Source organism: Emys orbicularis, chromosome 2 (assembly GCF_028017835.1).
Source record: "Emys orbicularis isolate rEmyOrb1 chromosome 2, rEmyOrb1.hap1, whole genome shotgun sequence".
NCBI lineage: Eukaryota > Metazoa > Chordata > Testudines > Emydidae > Emys > Emys orbicularis.
The window spans coordinates 97,964,164-97,991,906 of NC_088684.1; the positions used below are offsets into that span (position 1 = coordinate 97,964,164).

General features: G+C 44.9%; 1 protein-coding gene across 1 annotated transcript in view; it reads right to left on the minus strand.

The window, feature by feature from the left end:
- Positions 1–1,200: 1,200 nt before the first annotated feature.
- Positions 1,201–27,743, minus strand: part of RTTN (rotatin) — a 165,762-nt gene continuing 139,219 nt past the window's right edge. Inside the window, 5 exon segments of the mRNA XM_065398735.1 lie at positions 1,201–1,649; positions 3,376–3,445; positions 4,300–4,403; positions 10,038–10,305; positions 24,236–24,438. Coding sequence (XP_065254807.1) covers positions 1,567–1,649; positions 3,376–3,445; positions 4,300–4,403; positions 10,038–10,305; positions 24,236–24,438 — 728 coding nt within the window. The 3' untranslated portion in view covers positions 1,201–1,566.

Genomic DNA, 27,743 nt, shown 5'->3' on the forward strand with positions numbered 1-27,743 from the left:
ACTGCTTCTCTTTCAGAGGCCAGAACGCTCTGCACAGAAGAACTTTGCGCCGGATCCTGCCGTGCCGAGGTGGGCTGAGGTTTCAGAGCCACCTCCATGAGGAGCTGTTTTAAACTAAAGTCCCACTCCTTCTAAGTTCTGGGACAGAACCCTTTGCAAATTTTGTCAGTCTGGTGTGCTTCCCACAGACACTTGAGGCAAGAGTCGTGGGGGTCGCCTGTTGGCATGGGCTTGTGGGAAGACTTGCAGGGCTTAAATCCTTGGGATCGAGGCATGCCCCGAATCCCAAGGGAAACAGGAAAGTTGGGGTAGGGAAGAACCTCCCCCCCCCACTCCTATACACTAACAAAATAACTATAAGTAAGGCTACGATTTTGTCATGGACTTTTTTAGTAAAAGTCAAGGACAGGTCACGGGCAATTAACGAAAATTCACAGAAGCTGCGACCTGTCCCTGACCTTTACTAAACATGTCCATGACGAAACGGGGAGGGAGGAGGGTCCAGCACCCTGCCCTCCTGTGGCTGGGAGCTGCCGATCCTGCCCTGTGGCTGGGAGAGACCCCTACCTGTGGCGGCTAGGGAGCTGCAGGGGATTCCCTACCTCTTGCAGTGGCTAGGGAGCTATGGGGGCTGGGGAACAGTCGGGGGATTCCCCCCCCCCACCAGTGGCAGCGGGGGTACCCCGCAGCTCCGGGCCCCCATGGGAGGTGGGGGTACCCTGCAGTTCCCAGCGGCTGCAGGCTGAAGTCACAGATTCTGTGACTTCCGTGACCAAATTGTAGCCTTAACTATAAGCTATAAACTATGAAACTGAGCAAGCCACAGTTCCAACGACTGTCATAAGCTGTAAGAAGGAACTGAGGTCATATATTGAGCGCCATGGAGGTGCTACTCTAGGGGGCTCCACAGCTGACCCAACGGGTGCTGCTAGGGGAAAAACATTCCGACGACTGTGCATGTAGCGTGCACACACCTAATTGGAATAGATATGTGCAAGCACTTGAAGAAGAATTAAGATTTACTCTTGCTGTTCGACAACTAACCATTATGATATACCAGGGTATCTCAGCATAGCAGATGTAAAAATTCACACACCCCTCTTTTAAGTGAGTAGTTGCATTCCTTCCTTTTTCATGTTTTACACTCATCTATAAATTATGATCCACAACTAAAATTTATTTTAATAAAAAAAAACTTTATTTAGATGGGCTCAAACCAACCACTAATATTTTCCAGTAATAATTTCAACACATAATTTAATAAAATTATTAATTTCTCATACCCTTTCCTCCTCTCCCCCTACCCCCATGTTCTCATTTTCCTTTTGCATTTCCCAGATGCAGTAGCACCACAATTTCCCATTGGGAATACAGTATATGCTGTTTCAACCATAATCTATATTATTTCTTTGGTGTTAGGTGATCAACTCCCTTCCCAAAGACGTAGTAAATTTTTTCTGTGACACGATGCCTCCACAAATCTCAGCATTAGAAATCTTTTCTTTAATTTCCAGTCTTCCATGGAGTAAGCAATCCACCTTCAACATGAGAACTCACCAACAGTCATTAACTATTGAGAAGTCTCACTAGATTCTCTAGACATTTTAAGTGATAGGCTTTTAGCTGGTTTCCTTCTGGCTGTGAAAGAGCTAAAGAGGAAAAAAAAACAAGACTTCAGAGCTTTTCTGTTACCTTTCAATATTTCACATACTAGGATTTCAAAGGTTACATCAAACCCACAGACTCAAGAGCCTCTTGCTAACGCACATATTTTATAATCTGCACAACAAATTGGCAGTCGCGTTCCCCTCAAATATTTTACAGCAATATCCTGTACTGGCATTTCATATTGCTGTCTTTGTTTCTACAAAAAAGACATTACAAAACATTTACTAATACAATACCCTTGGAAATTTCCGATCAACTAGGACAAGGAAGGCAAACGAGTCTTTGCTCAGGCTCTAACCAGTGTATCCTTGGCAGTTGCCTCAGCATGAATGAGACTATGCTTCTACTACAACTCCTCCAGAGCACAGGGTAGAGTGGGGAAGGGACAAGGCTAAAACAAGGCTACTGATGCACTTCAGAAGTCGAGCCACCTGCACTCTGAAAGGATTTCTAAGGTGCCCCAACCAGTACATTCCCACTCACTCCCCTAGTTGGAAGCCTGCTCAGCCTTGTAAAGTCATGAAAGCTTTCCCAGCAGCATATGCTGTTTTTATATAGCTCTATGGACGTACAAAGTACTGTAAAGTACAATGATTTTGCCAGGCAAACAAGACATTCCAATCGCAAGTACTTTTAACCTATTGAATTGAATAAGCTGGAACAGTACAAACAGAACACAACACACAAATGAGTGGAAAGAAAACCACTGTACATTCATTATATAGAACTTAAAATGTATTTCCTAACACAGGATGGTCATCAGATATGCTGGCAAAAATCCATCTAACCAGGGCTAATCTACTCCAAAATAAAACAAAAATCAGCTGAATTTAGCAGCCATTTGCTGGCCACTCTGTCTTGTAAACAAATATGGCAATTTAGCCCCAATTGCGCAATGATGTGTGCGTGTACTGAAGAGCATGTACAGACTGACTGAACTCACTAGGAGTGCTCGGGTGCTTAAAGGTAAGCATGCACATAAGTCTTTGCAGGAGCAGGTTCCCAATGAAAATGAGCAGAACAAACGTGCCCACATATTAGCTACTGTAGCTACAACCCCACTCCACAGTGCTGCTCAGAGAAATGTCCAATTAGAGATGCTTTTGATCTTTTTTTGGACTGCTTGCAAGTACAGTTATCTATTATGTAAAAGCCGTCCAAATGATAGCTAACTGCAATTTCTTAAAGCAGTCAGCATGCTTTTAAAAAGTCAAAGTAAAAAACGGCCAATTTACAGAGCAATGCTGTCAGGATAGCACAGTATTCTGGTCTTTCCTGTGTAGCTGAATTCAGCAAGGTTAAGTGAGGTCAGTTCTAACTGGGCAGTGGTTCTTATCACCAAAATACAAGGTTTTAGCACAGAGAAAGTCTGTGGCAACAAAATCATTTTGCTGCCAGCACAATCAAATGTATCTCGCAGACTAATCCTTAGCAATTACCACCACACAAATCTTATTTACAATTTGTCACCAGAAGGTTTTTTTTATTTTATTTTGGAAAAAGATGCCGAACAGCAAAGCACATGTGGATTTAAAAGGATCATCAAGCAGAACCCAACATTTTAGAAAAAACTTACAACACAACAAAATGCTTCCTTTCTGTTGTACTGCAGAGCAGTATAGTGTATTAATGATTTCTTTTCACAGAAAAATTACAGAATTGGCTGTTACTCCTTTGAGATGGAAACTAAATTCTCCAATAACTTACTTTTCTTCACTAAAGAATAAGCCTCATCTACTCTTCTCTTTATTGATGGATTCTTCAAAGTCACTTTTGCCTGTAGCACAAATAAGAATAATCCAATAACTACATTTATTCCCACATGCTGATGCTCTTAAAATCAGGCTGTCTCTTCAACCCAGAGCTATTTTTTTGGCAGCAAGCCAACAGAATATAGCATTCAATTTAACAGTGCAACAAGTGATTATACCATCACGTATACTGCATTTGTGAAAAATAAACAGGCAAGCAATGAATTGCAGCAATAATGGAACCCATTTCCCAAGCCATGGCTTGGTGTGTCAGCAAGTATTGCTTGGAATATTAAATTGGCAAACACAAGTGACATTCTTGCAAACTTCATGGTAAAAAAAGCACAGTACAAAAAGGCATATATTGTGTGACTTCTAAAGCAATAAAAATGTCATATTATAATCAGCATATCTCAGAAGCTACATGATAACTTACAAGAACACTATCATGTTACTTAGGTTGATGTGAAAAATAATTTGTCTCTCCTTTGTATATCTCTTCTTAAAGGAAAACTAGTGATTTAATTTTAATTAAAAATCATTTTAAAGGATTTGAATCGTCCAGTGAGTAGGTTTTTGATTTATTTATTAAGGCCCCAATCCTGCAACTTGTTCTTTGGAAGTGGATCCCTACATCTGCATGGAGCTTCATTCATTTCAATGGGATCTGCCCAGGCATGGGTGTCTGCCCAGGCTGAACAAGTTGCAGAATTGGGGCCTAATTTTATAATTGTACACAGAGGATACATTTTACAGGACATCTAACTTATAGTAAATCAACATTATAGCAAAAATGTTATAAGGATATAACTATTACTACTGCAGGTTAAGTTTTTTATTTATTTATTTTTTTAATTGGAAGCGTTTTCCAAATACTAACCTTCTGATAATTGTGGAGCAAAGACCAAAGTGCAGCTGCTCCTATTCTCTGAGCAGTGAGGCTGTCACTTTCTAAACAGGCAGATAGTACTGCAATAGCTTTATCTAATGAAGAAAACAAAAGCATACACAAAGACTAGCAAAACACATTATGACAGATTTCCACCTATGAAATGTTCTTATTCTGGCAATTTGTCTCTATTTCCATGATAAATATTGCTATGGCACAACAAATGCAAAAATTATATAATCAGATAGTTTAATATGAATAAGTACCTAGCTTACTTGTAAGCACTATCAAATAATGTTAATAAATATAAGCAGCAAAATATAGTCTATACTAAAAATTAAGATTAAGCCATAAAAGAATGGACATTTTAAATTATAGCCACTACAACGTGCATAGCTGACTGTTGCACATAAATATTGAACCACATAAGAGATACTATATATTAAGCTGTTTTAAGAACACCTGATAGGCATATATACAGTATCACTACCAGTACAATGGGGTAGAATTAAGACATTCTGCCAATTTTTACAGTGGTTACCACCTGCTTGATTTCACTATTGTCACATTTTTTGCCTTAACCTTCTCAGATTCTCTCATCTCCAAAGTTTACCTCTGGGCTTTCAGTGGAATGAAAGCAATCTGGTCTACTTGTTCAACATATCTGACTGCTCACTCCACAATACAAATGCATTGGGTAGACTATGGAGTTGAGTAATGATTATTTATCAAAGACACTCAACAAAGATCTGGAAAAATTTGAGAACAGCTTCAGTTGGAAGCTACTGGGAACTTCATTAGGGAAGAGTGGAGCATCCTGTCTAAGTAGTCTTGGCCTCTACAAACTATGAAAGAGAGTTTTCTATCTTACTACAGTAAGCATTTATGCCATACTCATCCCTATAGTACATGAGTAGATCAGTGCATCTCAGGCTTCCCAAACTTGGTTCGCAACTTGTTCAGGGTAAGCCCCTGGTGGGCCACGAGACTCTTTGTTTACCTGTATCAGAGGGGTAGCCGTGTTAGTCTGAATCTGTAAAAGCTTCCCGCAGCTCCCATTGGCTGGGAACGGCAAACCGTGGCCACTGCGAGCTGTGAGCGGCCGTACCTGTGGACGCTCAGGTAAACAAAGAGTCTTGTGGACCGCCAGGAGCTTACCCTGAACAAGCCACCAACCAAGTTTGGGAACCCCTGGTATATCTGGAGAAAAGTGGCATGACTTGACGCAAGATGCACAGATTTCTGGGGGGTATAGGGAATATGCATAGTCTAGGTTTTGTACAATTGAAAGATAGCATTCATAACTAACTCATAAGCTTCTTTTTTTAAATTGTATTTCTAAGCCAGATTATTTAAAAGTTAAGTGTTTGATGCACAGGGCTCCTCCTCACTTCCTTTTAAAAGGAAGGCATGGTCTCCCATTTAAGTATCTAGTTAAAACCTTCTCATTCAAGTTATATTATTGTAATTTCAAAATAGCAAGATCTCAGAATAAAGGGAATTTACTTACCTTATAGGAACTGAAATTCTTTCAGATGTGTGGTCTCTTTGGGCATTCACTATGGATGCACATGCACTCTGTGCACTTAGGACCAGAAATTATTCAAAAGCAGTGTCCGTTGGTCCATGTGTCCATCATTCAACTCCTCTGCTTTCAAATGAGGGGTGGCACAGATCATCTCCCTCTCTCCAGTTCCTACTCTACCATGAATCATCTGAGCTGAGCAGAGGGGAAGGAGGATGGGTCGTGAATACCTACAAGGATCACCCATCATGAAGAACTCCAGTTACTATAAGGTAATTGTCTCAGCTGGTGCCTATGCGTATTCACTGTGGATAACTCCCAAGCAGTGCTTACTGACAAGGTAGATGCACAATACTTTTTAGGATTGCTGAACCAAAGGAAGCATCCTCAGCCAAGGCTTGAATCAGAGCATAGAGCCTGATAAGTGTGTGAATGGAGCCCCTAGTTGCCACCCTACAGTTTTCCTAGAGAGGCTTCAGTTCTGGTAGAATGAGACTTGACAGACTGAGGAGGAAGGGCGTCTGCAAGCTGATAGAGGATGATACCATTCGAAATTCATCTTGAGGCCCTTTGGGAAGATATTGCCTCTCCATTCATTGCTCAGCAATGCAGACGAATAACCTCAGAGATCTTCTCAAGATCTGCCTAGACAGAACACCAGAGCTCTGGGTACATCTAGAGAATGGAGTTTTCGGTCTTCCCTAGTGTTGAGAGGTTTCAGGTAAAATAGAGGTAGCTGAATCGTCTTCTTCAAGTGAAAGTCAGAAGGATCTTTGGGGATAAACTTGGGATGCAATCTGAGGGATACTTTTTCTTTATGAGAGATCGTATAAGATGGGTCTGCCATAAGGGCTCAGAGCACACACACCCTCCTGGCTGTGGTGATAGCTGCCAGGAAGACCCTCTTCACTGGTAAGTGTAAGTGGGAGCAGGAGGCCAAGGATTCAAATGATGGGTTAATAAATGCTGATAGTACAAGGTTTAGATCTCAAGCAGGAGTAGGTCTTGATACCGACAGGACTGTTCTGACAATGCCTTTTAAGTACCTTACAGTTGTGAGCTGGGTGAAAACTGAGCAGTTCTCTATCAGATGATGAAAGGCATTAATAGCTGCTAAAGGTACCCTCAATGAGCTGATGGACAGGCCCGATGGACTATGGAGAGAAGATAATCCCGGATAAGGGGAGGATACTCACTCTGTGCGGTAACTGGAATTCTTCGAGATGTGTATCCCTGTGGGTGCTTCACTTCAGGTGCATGTGCACCCCATGTGCCTTTGATCAGATATTTTTTATTTCAGTGCCTGTTTGACCTGTGCATGGGCTCCAGACATTGTCGTGTCCCGTAACAAGGATATAGAGAACTGTGTGGGCAAACCGCCCTCAACTCCTTCTCTACCACAAAGTCCCTTGAGACAAAACTCCGAAGCAAAGGGGAAGGAGGGTCAATAGTGGAGCATCCATAGGGGGACACATCTCAAGGAACTCCAGTTACTGCACAAAGTGAATAACCTCTCCTTCTCAGATTACTGTCCCTATATCTGCTCCACTTCAGGCTACTCCTGGGCAGCATCCCGTGAAGGAGGAGGGGGATTCAGAGCTGGATCTAATACTGTCATTCCAACAGCAGCACCTGACAGAGGAGCATACCAGCAAGCAGTGTTTGGGAAAAGTGTGCACTGATGCCCAGGTTGCCGCATTGCAAATTACTTCAATTGTTACATTTTTTAATATTGCCATGGAGGTAGTTTGGGATCTTGTAGAATGAGCTATTATTCACCAGTGGAGTTGAATATTGGCAGCCTTGTAACAAGCAAGAATACAACTGGAAACCCACTTTGAAAGTCTTTGGATGGAGATTGTGGATCGTTTAGATCTGTATGTAACTGACATAAAAAGTCCAGAAGACTTTATACATGGTTTGATTCTGTCCAAATGAAAGGCTAACAACCTTCTAATGTCCAAGATATGCAGGGCAGTTTTCTCTCTAATCCCCTGTAGCTTTGGGGAAAAAACACAGGAATGTGGATAACTTGGTCAATATGAAAATTGGAGGATATTTTAGGTATGAACTTGGGATGTGGTGATACCTTACGCTTGAAGAAAACAGTAAAACGTGGTAGTGGTGGCGAGGGATCAGCCATTAATGCTTTCAGTTCCCCAACTCTGTGAACAGAAGTAATGGCCCCTAAGAATGCCATTTTCATAGATCAGTGCAGCAGAGAACACTTAGCTATCAGCTCAAAAGAAGGTTTGATAAGACTATTAAGGACCAAGTTCAAATCGCATACAGGAGTAGGTTCTCTGATTTGTGGAATAAGGGTAACAGACCCTTTGATTAATCCTATTATGGGTTGAAAAAGAATGAGAATTCCTGCACAGGGGAATGAAGGACTGTAATAGCCACCAAATGAACTCTGACAGAACTCATGGAAAGACCTGATTTCTTTAAATCCAACACAATCAGGAACAGTGGAGTGGGAAGAATAAACTGATGAACACTATTGCTAGGTACACCAATGGTGAAATCTCTTCCATTTTTGAAGGTAAGTATTTCTAGTAGAGATCTTTCTTCTATTAAATAGGACCTGTTGTACCTCTGTCAAACATGGAACCTCTATCCCTGAGAACCACTGAGGAGCCAAGCTCTGAGTTGGATGATGGTTACATCAGGACAGAGTGTCGGACCGGAATCCCAAGACAGATGAGCAAGGCCAGTCCGGAAATGAGATGAATCAGGTAAGAGTATTGGACCTGCCTCAGCCAAGTTGGTGTAACCAGAATGATGATGATTTGTTTAATCTTGTTCAATATCCTCAGAGGATACACCAGGTCCAAAATAGCTTCATTCATGGGGAGTGCCACTCTGGAGGTAGAAGTCAACAGGAGAATGTCCAAGAGCTTATGTGTAAATTCCTGGTACTGCCTTTAGTCATCTGGAGGACAGGGGGAGACCAGCATCACTGTCTCACCCAGAGAATATGAAGAAGCTGTTGGTGGATCCAGCGATATGAGCGTCTCTGGCTATACCTGTTCCTCTAGGTGCTCTAGAGGGGTCTGAGATGCTGGCAGACCAGGTGCCAACCTAAGTTCCATCTAAGCTGCGTGGCCGCGCAGTTTCCTATTAAGCCCTATGCAGGGGCTCAGAGTTGCGACAGGGAGAGGCGCCTCTCCGCACCAGCCCCAGCACAGACCTGCAGCGGCGGGGAGAGCACTTGGACCCAAAGGAAAAGGAAGAAGCAGCTCCCTTCTTCCAGGACTGCTGAGCTGATTTTGTCTGACTTCTTTTGAGGGTGTATCTCCTTACCCTCTTTGTGATTCTGATTCATGGAGTCTCTGGACCTGCTAAGGGTTGTGCTGGTGCCATGCTGGAGGCACCAGACGGTGAGGCAGAGAGCAGAAGGGTCCCGGATCCAATCAAGGTCTTATGGAGAGCTCCATCAGATGCTGTCAAAGTCTAAACTCCCAAGACTGCCTAGTGCAAGAGGAGAAGGAACAGCAGATCTCACACTTTGATGGGATGTGTGATTCCCCCAGCCAGTACAGGCAGCTCTTGTGTGGGTTGCTTACTGGGAAGACCAGAGGTGAGACAAAGCAAGGACCTTGGGCATAAAAGTGTTCCAAGCACTGGAGGAATAACTGGGGGAGGGGGAGGTGAACATCCCCTGCTCCCTGCTAAAACTACTAACAAATTAAATGCTAAAACTTTTAAAATAATTAAACTATTTACAGTATTCACAGGTTAGAGCAAACTAAAGGCTATAGACACAAGAGGTTTCTGTCCCAGACCAGGAGTGGTAGAAAAGGAAATGGCAGGTCGACCTGTGCCACCCCTTATTCCCTCAATTGAAAGCACGAGGTGAAGGCATGAACCACTGGACATTGTTATTGAAGGATTTCTGGTCCCGGCGTGCATGGAGCACATGTGCACTCAGAGTGGATACCCCTTGGGACCAGCACTCGAAAAAGAACCAATAAAAATAATTTTAGCTGTCTGATATATTTGCTATAGTCTTCTTTAACATATTTATTCCTGTTTTTGCAGTTTATAATTTCCCAAAATTTTGTTAGAAGATTGAGCACTTCACTTAATAAAAAATACTTTTGTAAACAATATACTGGATTTTCTGTCAGTACCCCAAATTACAATAAAATACAGTAGTGCAAAATCTGGACGAGAGTTTAGATGTCATTTGGATATATACCGTTAGCAAGTATCTTAGGCTTGTTAGTTGGACTAAAGCAGATGTTGTGCAGAATAAGAAGGACTATATGGTGACTACTGTTGTGTTTGTATTTGCTCATCTCCAGCAGCTGGTCTAAACCACCATTTAGCTTCATGATCATCTGCTGTCCATCTTCTCCAAAGGATATATTCAATAGCAGCTTTAGCCAATGGCTAGCCAGTGTACTAAGGCTTTTATTTCCTCCTTTTGGCAATGACAGAGATAAAAAGTTCTGTAAGAAGTTACTCTGTCAGAAGAGAGAAAAAGCACAGTATTATTTCATTGCTAAGTAATATTGCTTTCACACACACCCTCCATGTAGTCAGTGTACTGGTCCACCTGTCCCACATTCCCACTGTTAGTGTCCTACTCCCATATTATTCAAAACATTTTTTCAGCAATATTTTGTGATACCAAAAAAAAAAAAAGAAAAGAAAAGTGTTTCAAAACTAAGTGCTTCTTGTCGTATCAATGACTACTGGCGTTTTTCTTGGTGATCTGTCAAATTAAACAGTTTTAATAGTTACACTCTCCCATTCTCAGTTCATTGGCTCACATGACCCTCTCAATCTGTAGACGTAAACATCAAAACAGTATGTACATTTTACTTACATTTCAAGAAAGCTGTTAGATTAGCATTTAAGAAAATAAAGTGTGGTGAAAGAGCAAGAACTTCTTGGCCTTTACAGGAAAGTGCATCATCTACTCTAATGTTCTAGAAACAAAGGGTAACAAAGAGCTTGCCCACTCCTCCCACTGTCAGTAACCATCTTTGTTGACCTTCTTTTCTGTGCAGTTGCCATAAAACCTCCATCCTCCTAAACACAGCTTCCTCAGTGCTGGAGATGCCCCAGAGACTCTTTGATTTGCTTGACCTGGCATTGGTCATGGTAACAAAAAACTCTACTTTCACTTTAAGGAGCTCTAGAGCAGATGGAAGCCCTACTCTAACATTGCATGGGAGAGAGGGCCTGGCTTGTTGGTCTCCACCGTAAGGAAGGTCTGTAGCTGAGTGTGTCACTCCTTTCATATCTGAAGTGGTAACACATTATGGTATTTGTTAAATCAACAAACCAAAACATCTTTTATCTTGTTGATAGACTCTTCTTGGCTTTGATCACATGAAGTAGAATAGTGATGAGTTAATTCTCTCACAAGGGAATGTAGTTCAACCCCAGTAGGACCTGCACGATCTGTGACAGCAGCACTCAGATGGTGGGGAGGAAGGAGAAATCATTCAACTAGTGAACCCTTGTAGCCAAAGCAAAGGATAAACTCTGGAGAGAAAACCACAGTCAAATCTTTTCACTAGACAGACAACTGCTCTAACAGTAAAGAAAACAAATAAAATGAAAGGATTGAGAGATATCTTCCAACAGGAAAACTTTCCCAGAAAAAGAAAAACTGATACATGAGTAGTTTCAGTATAATTAATTTCTAAATATACTGAGCTGTATACACGATTATGCTAATTATTTTATTTTCAAACAAAAAATTAGCTTCAAGTGCAGTACTGTACATTGACAGCACCTGGAGAAAGGAGCAATTAAGAACCCAGCAACTTAATCAAAAAGGAGCACCAGTAATAATATAATCTTAATTTGGAAAGGACTCTGCAAAGACATTAAATAAAATACAACCAGATAACACCAAACACCAAACCAGCTTTTGGAGCATCGGTGCCAAAGACTATTTATATTTCAGTACCACCAGAAGCTCCAGTCAGCATCGGGGCCTCACTGTGCTAGTCTCTGTACATAGTAAGACAAGGTCCTTGTCCCAAAGAGTTTACAATGTAATACAATGAAAGCTAGCAAAATAAAGCAAAATTCAAAAGAATGAGATTAGAACTTTTCAGCATACACCTGAAATGAGGGGGGAAAACAAACAAACCCTTAAACCTATATAACTAAACGAGAACTCCACTGACAGTGTAAAAGTACTTGATTTAGGTGCTATCCTCTCTAAAAGTGTATTTTTGTTTTTAATTATCAGTGTCTCGAAGACAGATAAATCAAATGATACTACCAAAAGTTTATCTTCTTATTTACTCATGAACAGCTTCTTCGAATATATCCTGACTGCTGTAAAATCTTACCTCACTCACCTTGCCTGTCTCATGTCCTGGGACCATGGCTGCAACAATGGAAGACTTTTAATTTTGCTGTTTAAAATGGAAACTCCATAACATGAAGAAGGAAGCCAAACTTAAGAGTGACATCTACTTCCTGAGCAAATGCAAGAAATAAAACATCATCCCCAGAGGGCTCACCATCTGTAACCCTCTGACCACCACATACAACTGAATAATATGCTGAACAGCTCTCTAGAAGGTCTGCAGAAAAACTGAGGAACCACCTCCAGCACCTCTCACATTCCAGAAGGTACCACCTCAAAAGGACAGTTACCTGTTCCGTAACTGGCGTTCTTCGAGATGTGTTGCTCCTGTCTATTCCACAGTAGGTGTGCATGCTCGCCACGTGCACCGGTGCTGGAAGTTTTTCCCTTAGCAGTATCCATAGCTGGGGAGCCCTGCGGTGACCCTGGAGTGGCGCCTGTATATCGCGCTATAAAGGGAGCCACGGGCTCCCCCCACCCTCGGTTCCTTCTTGCCAGACAATTCCGACAGAGGGGAAGGAGGACGGGGTGTGGAATAGACAGGAGCAACACATCTCGAAGAACGCCAGTTATGGAACAGGTAACTGTCCTTTCTTCTTCGAGTGATTGCTCCTGTGTATTCCACAGTAGGTGATTCCAAGCAGTATCTGTTGGAGGTGGGTAGGAGTTCACAATGGTTCGGGACGAAGTACCGCCCTGCTGAACCCGGCGTCATCCCTAGACTAGGAGACGATTGTGTAATGCGAAGTAAACGTGTGAACTGAGGTGCATGTGGCCGCCCTACAGATGTCCTGAATGGGGACATGGGCGGCATAGGCAGCTGATGAGACCTGAGCCCTCGTAGAGTGAGCCTTAATGATAGGTGGCGGGGGAATCCATGCCAGGTCATAGCACGTGCGTATGCACAAGGTAATCCAGCGGGAGAGCCGCTGGGTAGAGATAGGTTGCCCTCTTGCCCGCTTGGCCGAGGCAACAAAGAGCTGAGAGGACCTCCGGAACGGCTTAGTCTGATCCAGATAAAAAGCCAACGCCCTACGCACATCTAGCGTATGGAGGCGGCGTTCCTCGTTAGAGGCGTGGGGCTTGGGGCAGAGCACGGGAAGAAAGATACTCTGCTCCATATGGAAGGCGGAAACCACCTTCGGGAGGAACGCCGGGTGTGGGCGAAGCTGGACCTTATCCCTATGGAAAACCATATAGGGGGGTTCTGAGGTTAAGGCCCTGAGTTCCGAGACACGTCGAGCAGACGTGATCGCCACGAGGAAGGCCACCTTCCACGAGAGGTGAGACCAGGAACATGTGGCTAGTGGTTCGAAGGGGGGCCCCCGTGAGACATGACAAGACCAAGTTGAGGTCCCATTGTGGCACGGGGGGGCCTGGCGTACGGGAACGAATGGACTAGGCCCTTCAGGAAGCGGGAGATCATGGGGTAGGAGAAGACGGAGTACCCTTGCACCGGCGGGTGAAAAGCCGATATGGCTGCGAGGTGCACCCTGACCGAGGCTGGTGCCAGACCGTCGGTCCTAAGGGACAAAAGGGAGTCCAGGACGAACTGGAGAGGAGCAGCGGGGGGGGGGGGGGGGGGGGGGGAAGAGAACTCCTCGCTCGCTCACCTGGTAAATCTGGACCACTTCGCCACGTACGTACGATGCGTGGACGGCTTCCTGATTTCCAGGAGGATCCGCCTAACCTGCTCTGAACACCTGTTCTCCTCCTCGTTTAGCCACGGAGCAGCCACGCTGTCAGGTGGAGCGCGGCTAGGTTGGGATGGAGGAGGCATCCCCTGGCTTGGGAGAGGAGGTCCGGGCGGAGCGGTAGCGGCCTCGGGGGGGGGGGGGGGAGGCGCCAAGAGGTGTAGTAGGGGCACGTACCAGTGCTGGCGGGGCCACGCTGGGGCTATGAGAATGACCCTTGCCTTATCCACCTTTACCTTCTCCAGGACCTTGGCGATGAGGGGGAGTGGGGGGAAGGCATATAGGAGCTGGCTTGACCAGCTCATGAGGAACGCGTCGGAGATCGCGCCTTCCCCCACCCCTCCCATGGAGCAGAACTGGGGGCAACGCCGGTTCTGGCGGGTTGCAAACAGGTCGATCTGGGGAGCTCCCCACTCTAGGAAGATCCGGTGGGCAACCTCTGAGTGGAGCGACCACTCGTACTGGGGGGAGAAGACCCTGCTGAGGCGGTCCGCTTGCGTATTGCGGACGCCCGGGAGGTGAGCAGCCCTCAGGGAGATATCGTGGGCTATACAGAATTCCCATAAGGTCAGGGCTTCCCGACATAGGGCTAGGGAACGAGTAGCGCCCTGCTTGTTGATGTAGTACATGGCGGCGGTGTTGTCCGTGAGGACTCTGACTACCCTGCCACGGAGGTGCGTGAGAAACGCGATACATGCCAGTCATATCGCCCCGAGTTCCCTGACATTTATGTGCAGGGACAAGTCCGGGCTCGACCACGTCCCTTGGGTCTGCACGTCTCCCATGTAGGCTCCCCAGCCTAGGTCCTAGGCATCGGACATCAGGTCTATGGATGGACTGGCCTCCCTGAAGGGAACCTCTTGTATCATATTGCTCGGGAGGGACCACCACCGAAGGGAAGCCAATACCGGGGACGGGATTGTGAGGAACTTGTCTAGGCCATCCCGGGCTTGGGAGAACTGGGAGGCTAGCCATAGTTGGAGGGGCCTCACCCAGAGTCTGGCATGGTGGACCACGTACGTGCACACCGCCATGTGTCCCGGGAGCCAGAGGCATGCTCTGGCTGTGGTCACCGGGAACATGGAGACCGAGGCAATGAGATCCCTTAGGGTCTCGAACCTCTCCAGGGGAAGAGAGGCCGTAGCCTTGGAGGAGTCCAGGAGAGCTCCAATGAACTCTATGCACTGGACTGGTATTAGAGTAGATTTGGCCTTGTTCATGACCAGGCCTAGGTTTTTGCAGGTGGCCAGGAGTAGCTGCACGTGGAACTCCACCTCTGGACGAGACTCGCCCTTGAGGAGCCAGTCATCCAGGTAAGGAAAGATTTGTACCTCCTGCTTCCTGAGATACACCGCCACCACTGCCATGCATTTCGTGAACACCTTGGGGGCTGTGGACAGGCCAAAGGGGAGGACTGCAAACTGGTAGTGCCCCGTCCCCACCACGAATCTGAGGAAGCGTCTGTGCCCCTAGAAGATGTGGACGTGGAAATAAGCGTCCTGGAGGTCCAGGGCAGCGTACCAGTCCCCCGAGTCTAGGGAGGGGATAATAGAAGGCAGGGACACCATGCGGAACTTGGAACGGGTTAGGAACCTGTTCAGGTCACGCAGGTCCAAGATGGGTCTGAGACACCCTTTCACCTTGGGGATCAGGAAGTAACGGGAGTAGAACCCCTTGCCCTGGAACTGTGTCGGGACGCGATCCACCGCCCCAAGGCTGAATAGCTGATCCACCTCCTGGTCTAGGAGGCGGGCATGCTCAGGATCCCCCGGGACCATGATGGGGAGTGGGTGGCTTGGCAGGGGAGAAGTGAACTGTAAAACGTATCCCTTGGAAATAGTGCTGAGGACCCACTGGTCCGACGTTATGCGGGACCAAGCCCTGAGGAAGGCAGACAATCGGTTGCAGAACACAAACTTTATTGGTCGGGGGGGTCTCCCTGGCAACAGGCCTGGTGCCCCCCTGCCAACAGTCAAAATCGCTGCTTTCCCTGCCTCTTGCCCTTAGGGGGACCAGGCTGTTGGGTAGAGCAGGACTGCCTCTGAGACCGGCGTTTCTGGTCTCTAGGCCTTTTATATGGGGACTCGTATCTGCTCACTTGATCATTGCCTGTTGGTCCACTCCCTCTGGGGCACCTGGCATTGGCCACTGTCGGTAGACAGGATACTGGGCTAGATGGACCTTTGGTCTGACCCGGTACGGCTGTTCTTATGTTCCTAGCAGGTTGAGCCGCCAGGAGCGATTTGGCCTTGTCCTTTGCCGGAGGGACATAGAGGCCCAAGGTCTGCAGGGTGGTGCGGGAGTCTTTCATCCCACGCAGCCTAACGTCCGTCTGGTCCGCGAAAAGCGCCTTGCCATTGAACGGGAGGTCCTGCATCAGAGATTAGGCCTCCGTCAACAGACCCGATAACAGGAGCCATGACGCCCGGCGCATGGAGATTGCGGAAGCCACGGAGCGAGCCACCGTATCAGTCGCATCTGACGCCGCCTGCAGGGCCGCCTTAGCCGCCGTCGACCCCTCTTCCACCAGAGCCCTGAAGTCCTTCCTGTCCCTGTCTGCAAGAAGGGGCTCAAACTTAGGCAAGGACTCCCACAGGTTAAAGTCATATCTGCTGAGCAAGGCCTGGTGGTTGGCTACTCTCAGCTGAAAACTAGCTGACGAATAAATCTTTCTGCCAAAGGAGTCGAGTCTCCTGGCATCTTTGTTCTTAGGGGTGGGTGCGGGTTGGCATTGGCGCTCCCTATGGTTCACCGACTCAACCACAAGTGAGTTAGGTGCCGGGTGGGAATAAAGGTATTCGTGACCCTTCGCCGGCACAAAGTACTTCCTCTCAGCCTTCTTGGAGATTGGAGCCAAGGAGGCGGGAGTTTGCCACAGGGACCTGGTGATGTTGGCAACCCCTTGGTGTAGCAGCAGAGCCACACGGCCCGGTGCCGAGGGAATCAGACGGTCTCTCCATCTCCTCGGCTTGCAGCTGAAGGCTGGATGCCACCCGCTTCAGCAAGTCCTGGTGTGCCTTAAAGTCCTCCTGCGGGACCAAAGGCGGAGGAGCCACAATGGCGTCGTCCGGTGCCGGAGACGCGGCACGCGCGGAGCCGGGCACTGTGATTGGTGCCGGGGCATCGAGACCCAAGTCGGAGTCCGGTCGCGGGTCCGCCGAGTCCTGGCCCATCGACTTATCCCGTGGACGGCCCGACGAGGCCGATGGAGCCTGGGATGCTCCGGCGACCGAACGGGCCCCGGGCTGGGTCGGTACCTACTGCCACAGTGCCCACTGGCACCACTGTCCTTGCCACGGGGTACCGTGCCATTGACCTTGCTGGGTACCTGATGGTACAACGTGTCCCAGCGGGGCAGCGCGGCCCGAGGACGGGAAGAGGGGCGCCGAGGTGGCAGCGTTTGGTGCCACGGGAGCGATGGAAACGGTGCCTGTGGTGACGTCTCCCTCGCGATCTGGACCTCGATGACGAGGAACGGTACCCCCTTGACGAACTGCTTCGGTACCCGTGACGGCGGTACGAAGCCTGGTGCCCTGACGCCGAGGTACCCCGAGGGGAGTCTCTAGCGTGGCGCCTAGACGAGCGGGAGCTGGAACGGGAGCAGCGACGTCTGTCCCGTCGAGAGCGGCTCTGGTACCCACGTCTAGCAGGTGAGCGTTCCCGGTGCCTCCGCTTGCTGGCAGGCGGGGTGGAGGGTCCCCACGACTCCCGTCCCAACGGCGGCCCGGAAGGTCTGGCCGGCGTCGAGGGTGGCCGGGAGCTGTCGGAGGAGCGGCTGCTGCGCACCGAGTGGTGCGGGGAGCAATCTTCGGAGCGGGAACTGGAGCTGCTTGGAGAGGTCTGGTGGGCACCCAAAGGGGGTTTGCCTCGCGACCTAGGGCTCGTGCCCGATTGCGAGCTTGGGACGGGCAGGAACATAATGTCTTTCACCGCCTGCACCGCCTCCGGCATCTGTACCGGTGGAGATGCTTGCGTCGACGGTACCGGGCTGCTCCGCTTCACATGAGTCGGAGCCTTAGAGCCCGGGGGGGGAATCGAGGGCTGCCCCGCGCGGGACCAGCCTCCCCCTTGTCCTTATCGCGGCGTCGTTGCGAGGCCAAGCTCTTCCCTTGTTTCTTGGCGGGAGAGCGGTGCCGACTGGTCGAAGGGGCCTCGCTACGTACCGACGACACGTCGGCCGGTGCAGAGTCCGATCTGCGCACTGGCGTCGGAGTCAGTGCCGACTCCATCAGGAGAGCTCGAAGTCTGAAGTCCCTCTCCTTTTTAGTTCTTGGTTTGAACGACCTACAGATCTTGCACCGGTCGCTAATATGAGTCTCACCCAGGTAGTGAAGACACACAGCGTGGGGGTCGCTCCTGGGCATAGAGCGGCAACAGGAGTCGCACGACTTGAAGTCTGGGGCGCGGGGCATGCCCCGAGCCCAAGCTAACACTGAGAACGATACGATGAATGGTACCGCTAGAGAAGAAGGGCTGCAGCGAAGCTGGAGCACTAAGTTCCGACTAACTTCACTGGCAGCAAGAAGGAACTGAGGGTGGGGGGAGCCAGTGGCTCCCCTTATAGCGCGATATACAGGCGCCACTCCAGGGGTCGCCGCGGGGCTCCCCGGCAACAGATACTGCTAAGGGAAAAACTTCCGGCACCGGTGCATGTGGTGAGCACGCACACCTACTGTGGAATACACAGGAGCAATCACTCGAAGAAGAACAAGAGATTACCACATGATCCAACAAAATGGAAGAAAATATATAGGAATAACAGAGCAGGTCACACTTGTGGAGGAGTGGCACTATTCATGAAAGAAAGCACAGTTAAATATAGTAAAAATCTTAAATTAATCAAATTGTACCATAGAATCTTTATGGATAGAAATTTCATGGTTGAAAAATAAGAGTTAAACAGTAGGAGTACAATACCGACCACCTGACTAGCATGGTGATGGTGATTTGTGAAATGCTCAGGGAGACTAGAGAGCCTACAAAAAAAGAAAATCCAGTAATAATGGGGGATTTCAACTATTCCTATATTGACTGGGAATATGCCTCCTCAGAGTGGGATGCAGAGATAAAATTTCTAGACAGCATTAATGCCTGCATCTTGGAGCAGCTAGTCCTGGAACCCACAAGAGGCAAGGGAATTTTTGATTTAGTCCTAAATGGCGCACAAGATCTGGTCGAATAGGTGAATATAAGTGAACCTCTCAGTAATAGCGACTATGGTGTAATTAAATGTAGCATTCTTGCAGAGGGGAAAATACCAAAGAAACCCAGCACAGCAGCATTTAACTTCAAAAAGGGGAACTACACAAAAAAGGAGGAAGCTAGTTAAACAGAAATTAAAAGGAACAGTCACAAGAGTGAAATGTCCGCAAACAGCCTGGAAACTTTTTTAAACCACCATAAGAGAGGCTCGAACTATATGTATACCCCAAATAAAATAAAAAATACAGTAAAAAGATCATAAAAATGTCATTATGGCTAAACAACACAGCAAAACAGGTGGTTAGAGACACAAAGACATCCCTTAAAAACTGGAAGTCAAATCCTATTGAAGAAAGCAGAAAGGAGCATAAACTCTGGCGAGTCAAGTATAATTAGGCAGGCCAAAAAAGAATTTGAAGAGCAACTAGCAAAAGACAAAAACTATCAGCAAAATGAAGTACATCAGAAGCAGGAATCCTGCCCAACAATCAAAGGGGCTACTGGCCCACTGAGGTGCTAAATGAGCACTCAAGGAAGACAAGGCCTTTGTGGAGAAGCTAAATGATTTATTTGCATCAGTCTTCACTGCAGAGGATGTGAGGGAGATTCCCACACCAGAGCCATTCTTTTTAGGTGACAAATCTGAGAAACTGTTCCAGACTGAGGTGTCAACAGAGGTGGTTTTGGAACAAACTGATAAATTAAACAGTAATAAATCACCAGGACCAGATGGTATTCACTCAAGAGTTCTAATGGAACTCAGATATGAAATTGCAGAACTACTAACTATGGTATTTAGCCTCTGTATCAGATGACTGGCAGATAGCCAATGTGATGCCAATTTATAAAATGGGCTCCAGAGGTGATCCTGGAAATTACAGGCTGGCAAGCCTAATTGCAGTATCAGGCAAATTGGTTGAAACTATAGTAAAGAACAGAATTATCAGATACACAGATCAACATATGTTGGTGAAGAGTCAACATGGCTTTGGTAAAGGGAAATCATGCCTCACCAATCTATTAGAATTCTTTGAAGGTGTCAACAAACATGAGGACAAGGGTGATCCAATGTATTTGGACTTTCAGAAAGCCTCGGACAAGGTCCCTCACCAAAGGCTCTTAACAAAGTAAGGAGTCATGGGATAAGAGAGAAGGTCCTCCCATGGACCAGTAACTGGTTAAAAGACAGGAAACAAAGGATAGGAATAAATTATCAGTTTTCAGAATGGATAGAGGTAAATCGTGGTGTCTCCCAGCTGGGACCAGTGCTGTTCAAAAAGTACATAAATGATCTGGAAAAAAGAAATGAACAGTGAAGTCATAGAATCATGGAAGATTAGGGTTGGAAGAGACCTCAGGAGGTCATCTAGTCCAACCCCCTGCTCAAAGCAGGACCAACCCCAACTAAATCATCCCAACCAGGACTTTGTCAAACCAGGCCTTAAAAACCACTAAGGATGGAGATTCCAACACCTCCCTAGGTAACCCATTCCAGTGCTTCAGCACCCTACTAGTGAAATAGTTTTTCCTAAGTGGCAAAGTTTGCAGATGATACAAAATTACCCAATATATTAAGTCCAAACTTGACTGCAAAAAGTTACAAAGGGATCTCACAAAACTGGGTGCCTGGGAGATGCAATTCAATGTTGACAAATGCAAAGTAATGCACACTGGAAAACAATTCCAGCTCTAAATACAAAATTAGTGGTTACCATTCATAAAAGAAATCTTGGAGTCATTGTGGATGGTTCTCTGAAAACATCTGCTCAATGTGTAGCAGCAGTCAAAAAAGCTAACAGAATGCTAGGAACCAGTAGGAAAGGGATAAATAAGAAGATCGAAAAAATATCATAATGCTCCTATATAAATCCATGGCACACCAGCACCTTGAATTCTGCATGCATTTCTGGTCACCCCAGCTAAAAAAAAGATATATTAGAATTGCAAAAAGTACACAGAGGGGGCAACAAAAATGATTAAGGGTATGGAACAGATTCCATACGAGAGATTAAAAAGACAGGGACTTCTCAGATAGAAAAAGAGACTGCTGAGGGAGGATATTATAAGGCCTATAAAATCATGAATGGTGTAGAGAAGGTTAATAAGCAAATGTTATTTACCCCTTCACATCACACAAGAACCAAGGGTCACCCAATGAAATTAATAAGCAGCAGGTTTAAAACAAACATAAGGAAGCACTTCTCCACATAATGCAGTCAACCTGTGAAACTCATGGTCAGGGGATGTAGTGAAGGCCAAAAGTATAACTGGATTTAAAAAATTAGGTAAATTAATGGAAGATAGGGACACCCAGAGCCACTGACTGACCTAAATGAGGTCCCCAATCCATGGGGCGCACCCCTCTAGGGGGCACCAAGGAATGCTGGGGAGGGGGCACAGCTGGGGCTCCGCTGTGCCCCCCCCGGGCTCCCGGCTCCGCTGTGCCCCCCACCTGGGCTCCCGGCTCCGCATCCAGGACTCCGTGCACACCTCCAGCTGTGGCCCCAGCCTCGGCCCCCTTACCCATGTCTGCGTCCCCACCTCACGGAGCCACGGCCCCACTCCTGGCACCAGGAGTTGCAGGGGGGCATGAAGTAAAACGTTTGGGGATCTCGCAGTCAAAGGTTTAGTGCAGGGAAGCTGGAACTGGATGACAGGGGATGGATGACTTGATAAATTGACCTGTTCTATTCACTCCGTCTGAAGCATCTTGCACCAGCCACTATTGGAAGACAGGATACTGGGCTAGATGGACTTGGTCTGATCCAGTATGGCCATTCTTATATTCCTAAAAAAAATCATGAAGCCTAACTGGAGTTACTGTAGGAAACGTAAAACAACTATAACCTCCTCCCCCCACCAAAAACCTGATGACAGCCATCCAACACACACACACACACACACACACACACACACACACACACACACACACACACACACACACACACACACACACACAGTTTAACCAATTTCAGCAACTCCACAAACAACAGATTGACCCTTCTGGTAGAAACCACGACACCAGGACCCATAACACAGACACCAAATGACACCTCAACAACATCAACCGATCAGAACTCCCCCTAACGTGAAATGAATTATCTTTACTCTCTAAGGGATTGAATTTCTGCCCCACCACAGAACCTGATACCATACTAACATGTGGAACTAGAAGAATTCTTTCACCGACTCTGCCTCAAATAATTCACTCACAACAACCATGTCCCCTCTCTCAGTTACAAGAAAAAAATATCTTGACTGGACACCCCCCCCCAGTGGACAAAAGCACACACTTGATCATTATTATATTGATTGCTTCAGGAAAAATAATCAACTGTGAAATCTTTAACAAAAATGACATCCACCACAATCTCTCTACCACCAAGAGGACAGCTGTACAGTCCCTGAAATCCAACCACCAGATAATGATCAAGCCATCAGACAAAGGGTATGCAGTCATGATGACTATATCAAAGAGGCCAGCTGACAACTCTTGGACCTCACCTACGATAAAGAACTCAAAGAAGATCCCACATCACAGTAATTTAAGGATATCATAAAATCCTTCCCTAAACAACTCGAAGATAAACTCTACAACCTCCTCCCCTACAAAAATCACCCCAGGGATCTTCTACATGCTTCTCAAGACACACAAACAAGGGAACCCAGGCAGACCATTCATATCTTGCCACAGCACTCTTACTGAATGAATATCAGGACTCCTAGAAACCACCCTCAAATCAGTCACCAACAGAAAGGGACAGTTTCCTCCAGGACACATCTGACTTCCTCCAGAAACTTTGAAACATCAACAATACTTCCTCAGAACACCATCTTTGCCATCATGGATGCCACCTTCCTATACAGCAACATCCCTCATCATAACTCTCCTGGACACTAAAAATCAGGAACTTAACAGAAGCTGGTTTTATGGCTCACCAACTGCAATTTGGAACACACTGCTGCCTATAAACTCTCCTTTGTCCTAGGACTGCAGAGGTGTTAAGTGCCCACTTCGTTTTTAAGTGGTCTTCTACAACATGTGTGAACCCCTTATGTTTAACAATCTGTCCCACCTTGTATTTAGCTGTGACACTCTGGTTACCGTTTTCAGACCTGAGGAAGAGCTCTGTGATGCTACAAAGTTTGTCCCCTTCACCAACAGAAGTTGATCCAATAAAAGATATTACCTCACCCACTTTGTCGCTCTCAAGAGATTTTTACAAGTCTCCCTTTTCCTTTTCAAAAATGAATTTAAATTTTAGTGGACTGAAAACTTCTTAAAATAGTCTTAAAACTTTTCTAGTAAGTGTGTTAAAATAAACGTGCCAAATTACTACTACTATGAATAATGCATATGACATTATTGTATGAATAGTAACATGATTTGTCTAGAATAATGCAAATGTAGAGGAACAACAGCTGAACGTCCAACCCCTCCCATTTCCAGCAATAGAAGGCAACTCCCTGTTTGGATTTGATAGTTAAAGTCTGAGGTTCCCCCATCTCCACAATAATCCTTAATGGAACTTTGCTCAGTGCAAAGAGTAGCACTGATGCTCTTTGGAAAGAGCCTGTTCAACTGTATGGACTAAGTAGTATGTCACTCATATCTATTACTCTATTTATAGTAAGATTCCCATCAGATACAAAGCAGATCCTAAACTGTGCTCCATGGACTGAGCACTAGATGGTCATGTGGTGGTCTTCCTTGTTTCCAGCTTCTTTTACAACCCCCCAGACTCTTCACTGAAGAGCAGAGCAAAGCAAAGCAAAGCAAAAGAAGCTGGAAACAGGGAAGAATAAGATGTATCCCTATTTTGGAAAAGTTTGAGAACTCCTGAATTACACTGCTTATGAGAATAACCAAGTGTATATGCATGTCATGATCTTAAGATAAACATCTTTTATCATTTCCCTCCCCTACCCTCTTAATTAGGTCACGTTGAGTGTAGGACCTGATTCTGCAAATATTTAAACATGCCCCATCCACATTTTTGGGACTCCACACAAAGTAACTCATATCTGCAAGTGTTTGCTGGATTGGGTTTTAGATTGTTTGCCTTCAAGAGCCACGAACGGGTCTTGTCTTAGTTTTGTGATGCACCTTGCAGCTCTCTAGGTGCTCAAAAAAGATAGAAATAAATAATGTTGCCTCCTTACCTTTTGAATAACACCCTTGCAGTCATGAGAAATAGCAAGGTTGGAAAGAAGAGTAAAGACCATACGCTGAATTGCGCTGTTCTCAGTTAGTGTTTGGGAAGCTAACTTGATAATGCTGTGTATTAGTGAGTTGCTGGTTGCGCTTCTCTGTGCAGTCTGAAATGGAGACAGTCCACTGCTTGCCCAGCAAAGAGAACCACAGCCTTAAAGAATGAAACATTGTTATCATTAATATTTAAATGAGACTGCCTCACTATTACAAAATTAAGACGTGACCTGGCTGGATGGGGGAAATCAGTATATACCATATCTATAGAAAGACAGCATCAGCTAGACTATAGAGCAAGTGGCTGGGAGAAGACTTGGGTTTTAATCCCAGATCTGCTGCTAACCTGCTATGTGACTTTGGGCAAGACATTTCACCTCTGCCCCGCTGTCTGTCTGATCTATTTAGATAGTAAGATTTTCCAGGCAGAGCCTGGTCTTTCATTATGTGTTTATAAAGCTCCCAGCACAAAGGGAATCAGATATTACTTGGGACTTCTAGATGCTACTGTAATGGGAAAAAAGTCTTTTTTCCACTTTATATTATGAGATTCCATGTTAAATAAATTAAATCTGCCTCTTCAGCCAATATATGAATATAAGTATTTTGATCCTAGTTTAGCAAAGGTGGACTTTATAAAATATTGGGGGGAAAGCGGGGGTTCATCCGTCACTGATATTATTAACAGATAAAGGAAAATACAGTTCCTAAAATTTGCCATATTCACAAAATCGAAGAATACGAAACAGAAAAACTGTTTACTATAGATAGGAGTATAAAAATAGGTGAATGTCAACTATCCCAAGTTTTAGAGTGAAGAACTTCTGCCTTTACTGAAGAAATGAAAAAGTGTCACAGGGGAAAAAATGATCAGCATCTTATGGCACAGAAGAAAATTATTACATGTTACTTATCAGCGCTACTTTACATCAGTAAGGCTAAAAGAGAAAGGACAAGAGAAAAGATGGCTGTGTTATACAAAGGAATTTCACGTACAATTTGGAGGTATCACCCTAAAAAATAATTGGAAACAAATGTGTGAACAAATTAAACATATTACACCGATTGTAATTTACCAGTGGACCACTGGTACAATTGTTGCTAATTCTGTTGGAAAAACAATATTTTAATTAAAGAATATTCTGATATTCTGGTGTGCTGCATTTAGTAGTTCTATTGCAAATCATTGGAAGGCACATTATCTTCCAAAAACATCTTATTTTATAAAACTTGTAAATAACAGCAACAGGAAGCCTCATCTAAAAAAAATTACTCATTTTTTCCCAAATGTTTTTAAATATATGGTTACCTTTGGTTGAATTTGTGGGGAAAAGTAATTCTCCAACAATCAAGTCAATAATTACATTTATGTTTATTCAATGAGAAACAGCAATATTTATACTATTCAGTGAATTTCTTTTTTATTTTCAGTTATTTATATTAAAACCTTAATAGAATGGCTGTTATTAAATAATTATACTCAGTCTGAACTCTATGTCATTATTACACTTCCCACAATGGTGTGAGGAAAACTCTTATAACCTCAAAAAAGAAAAGCAAGATATAAAATTAACTTCAAAGTTAGCTATTTCTGAATTATAAAATATAATATAAATGCAATGTGTAAAATACAAGGTATCTTTGTGGTATTAAACTGGCCTCTTTCTGCCATATAAGTAACCATTTTATTTTTCTGGAATACAAAGATGGACCCCAATCCTGAAAGCTATTCTGTGTGGAGTTCAACAAAGTCCACAGACCCACTTGCATGGAACAATTTGCAGAAATAAGGCCTTCGTGGTGCAATTGTTAAACTAATCTCATGCTATAGCTGAGAGGAACATCACAAAAATCAGGGCATTTTTTCACAGTTTCTACATCTAAGGTAATGTGCACAGTTACTGCTCACAGGAAAAATTAGCAGAACTGCCTTGAATGTTTAAAGTCATTCCTGAAATACTATTCTTTAAAAATAGAAACCTAATGCTCTGAAAACCTTCATTTCATGCAAGCTGGACTGTGTGAGCCAGCATTACTCTATGCAGCTAAACAGCAAGGTCAGATTCAATTTTCCTCCACACACCCCTCCCCCAAAATATTTTTTGCATTACAAATACCCCCACTCCCCCCTACCTTACATGTATTTAACTTTTATATTGCAGTAGCAGCCAGCACACAAACACACAACCAAGTTGGACCCCCACAATACAAAAAAAAAAAAAAAAAAAAGGTAGTTCATCTCTAGCTGTTGCTTATAGATGAGCATCACCAAACATTGCTTTACTCCTAGGACGCTAACGGAAGTGGTTTAATGAACTGATAAGGTGAGTGGGTTGGCTCAGCTTGCAGCTAGCCTGAATAGTAAGAAAGAACATGATTAAACTGAAACCACATCCCCTTATAGGCAAAGTACAACAAAATAAAAAAAATGAAACTTCCTTCTAACCTAGATTCAAACAGTTTAAGGCCAGAAGGGACCATTAAATCATCTAGTCTCGCCTCCTACATATCACAGACCAGTAAATTTCACCCCATTGTCTCTGCACTGACACCAATAATGTGTTTGGCATAAACTTCCAGAAAGCATCCAGTCTTGAAGGTGTCAGGAGGATTAACCACTTCTTTTGATAGTTTGTTCTATTAGTTAGTCACCGTTACTGTTAAAAATGTATGCCCTATTTTTAAGAATTCTAGGAATTTGTCCAGCTTCAGTTTCCAGCATGGTTCTTGTTATGACCTTCTCTGCTAGATTCTACACTATGATCAAGTCACCTCTGTCTTTTTTTTTTTATAAATTAAACAGATTGAGCTCTTTAAGTCTCTTACTATAAGGCATTTTCTCCAGCCCTCAAATAATTGTTGTGGCTCTTTTTCAGCCTCAAGTTTTTCAACATCCTTTTAAAATGTGGATAAAACACACACAGTATTCCAGTTGTTTCACCAATATAGGTAACTTGAAAGTTCACTGAAGTTTGTTAATAACTGCCTGTGGTATTGGCTGATGTAGGTCTTGTGCTGCAAGTTGTAATGTATGGGCAGATCCCTACTGAAATCAAGGGAACTCCATGCAAATACAGCAGTCTGTCCACATGGTACAGGATCAGGGCCACATCATGAAGCTGTTCCAATATAAGTTAATATATTAAGTCCCTCACTACTACTAAAAAAAAAACAAAAAAACAACCCTTTCAGATAACTTTTGCACGTATATTCCAAGCTAAATTCTAAAATAAAAATAAAACTGAGCAAGTAATCCATAAAATGTTTACTATATAAACGTTCATTTTAACAAATGTTTTTCATAATTGGAAGTTCCTAAACTTGATATGTCTTTTGTTTCTGACCATTCCCCTCCTCAGTAGGCTGAATACAACAGATAATTCAGTTGAACAGGTCTATTACTGGAAATACATTAAAGGTGTATTTTTATGTGTGTTTAAACAGGTGCAAGTTTGTGTGTAT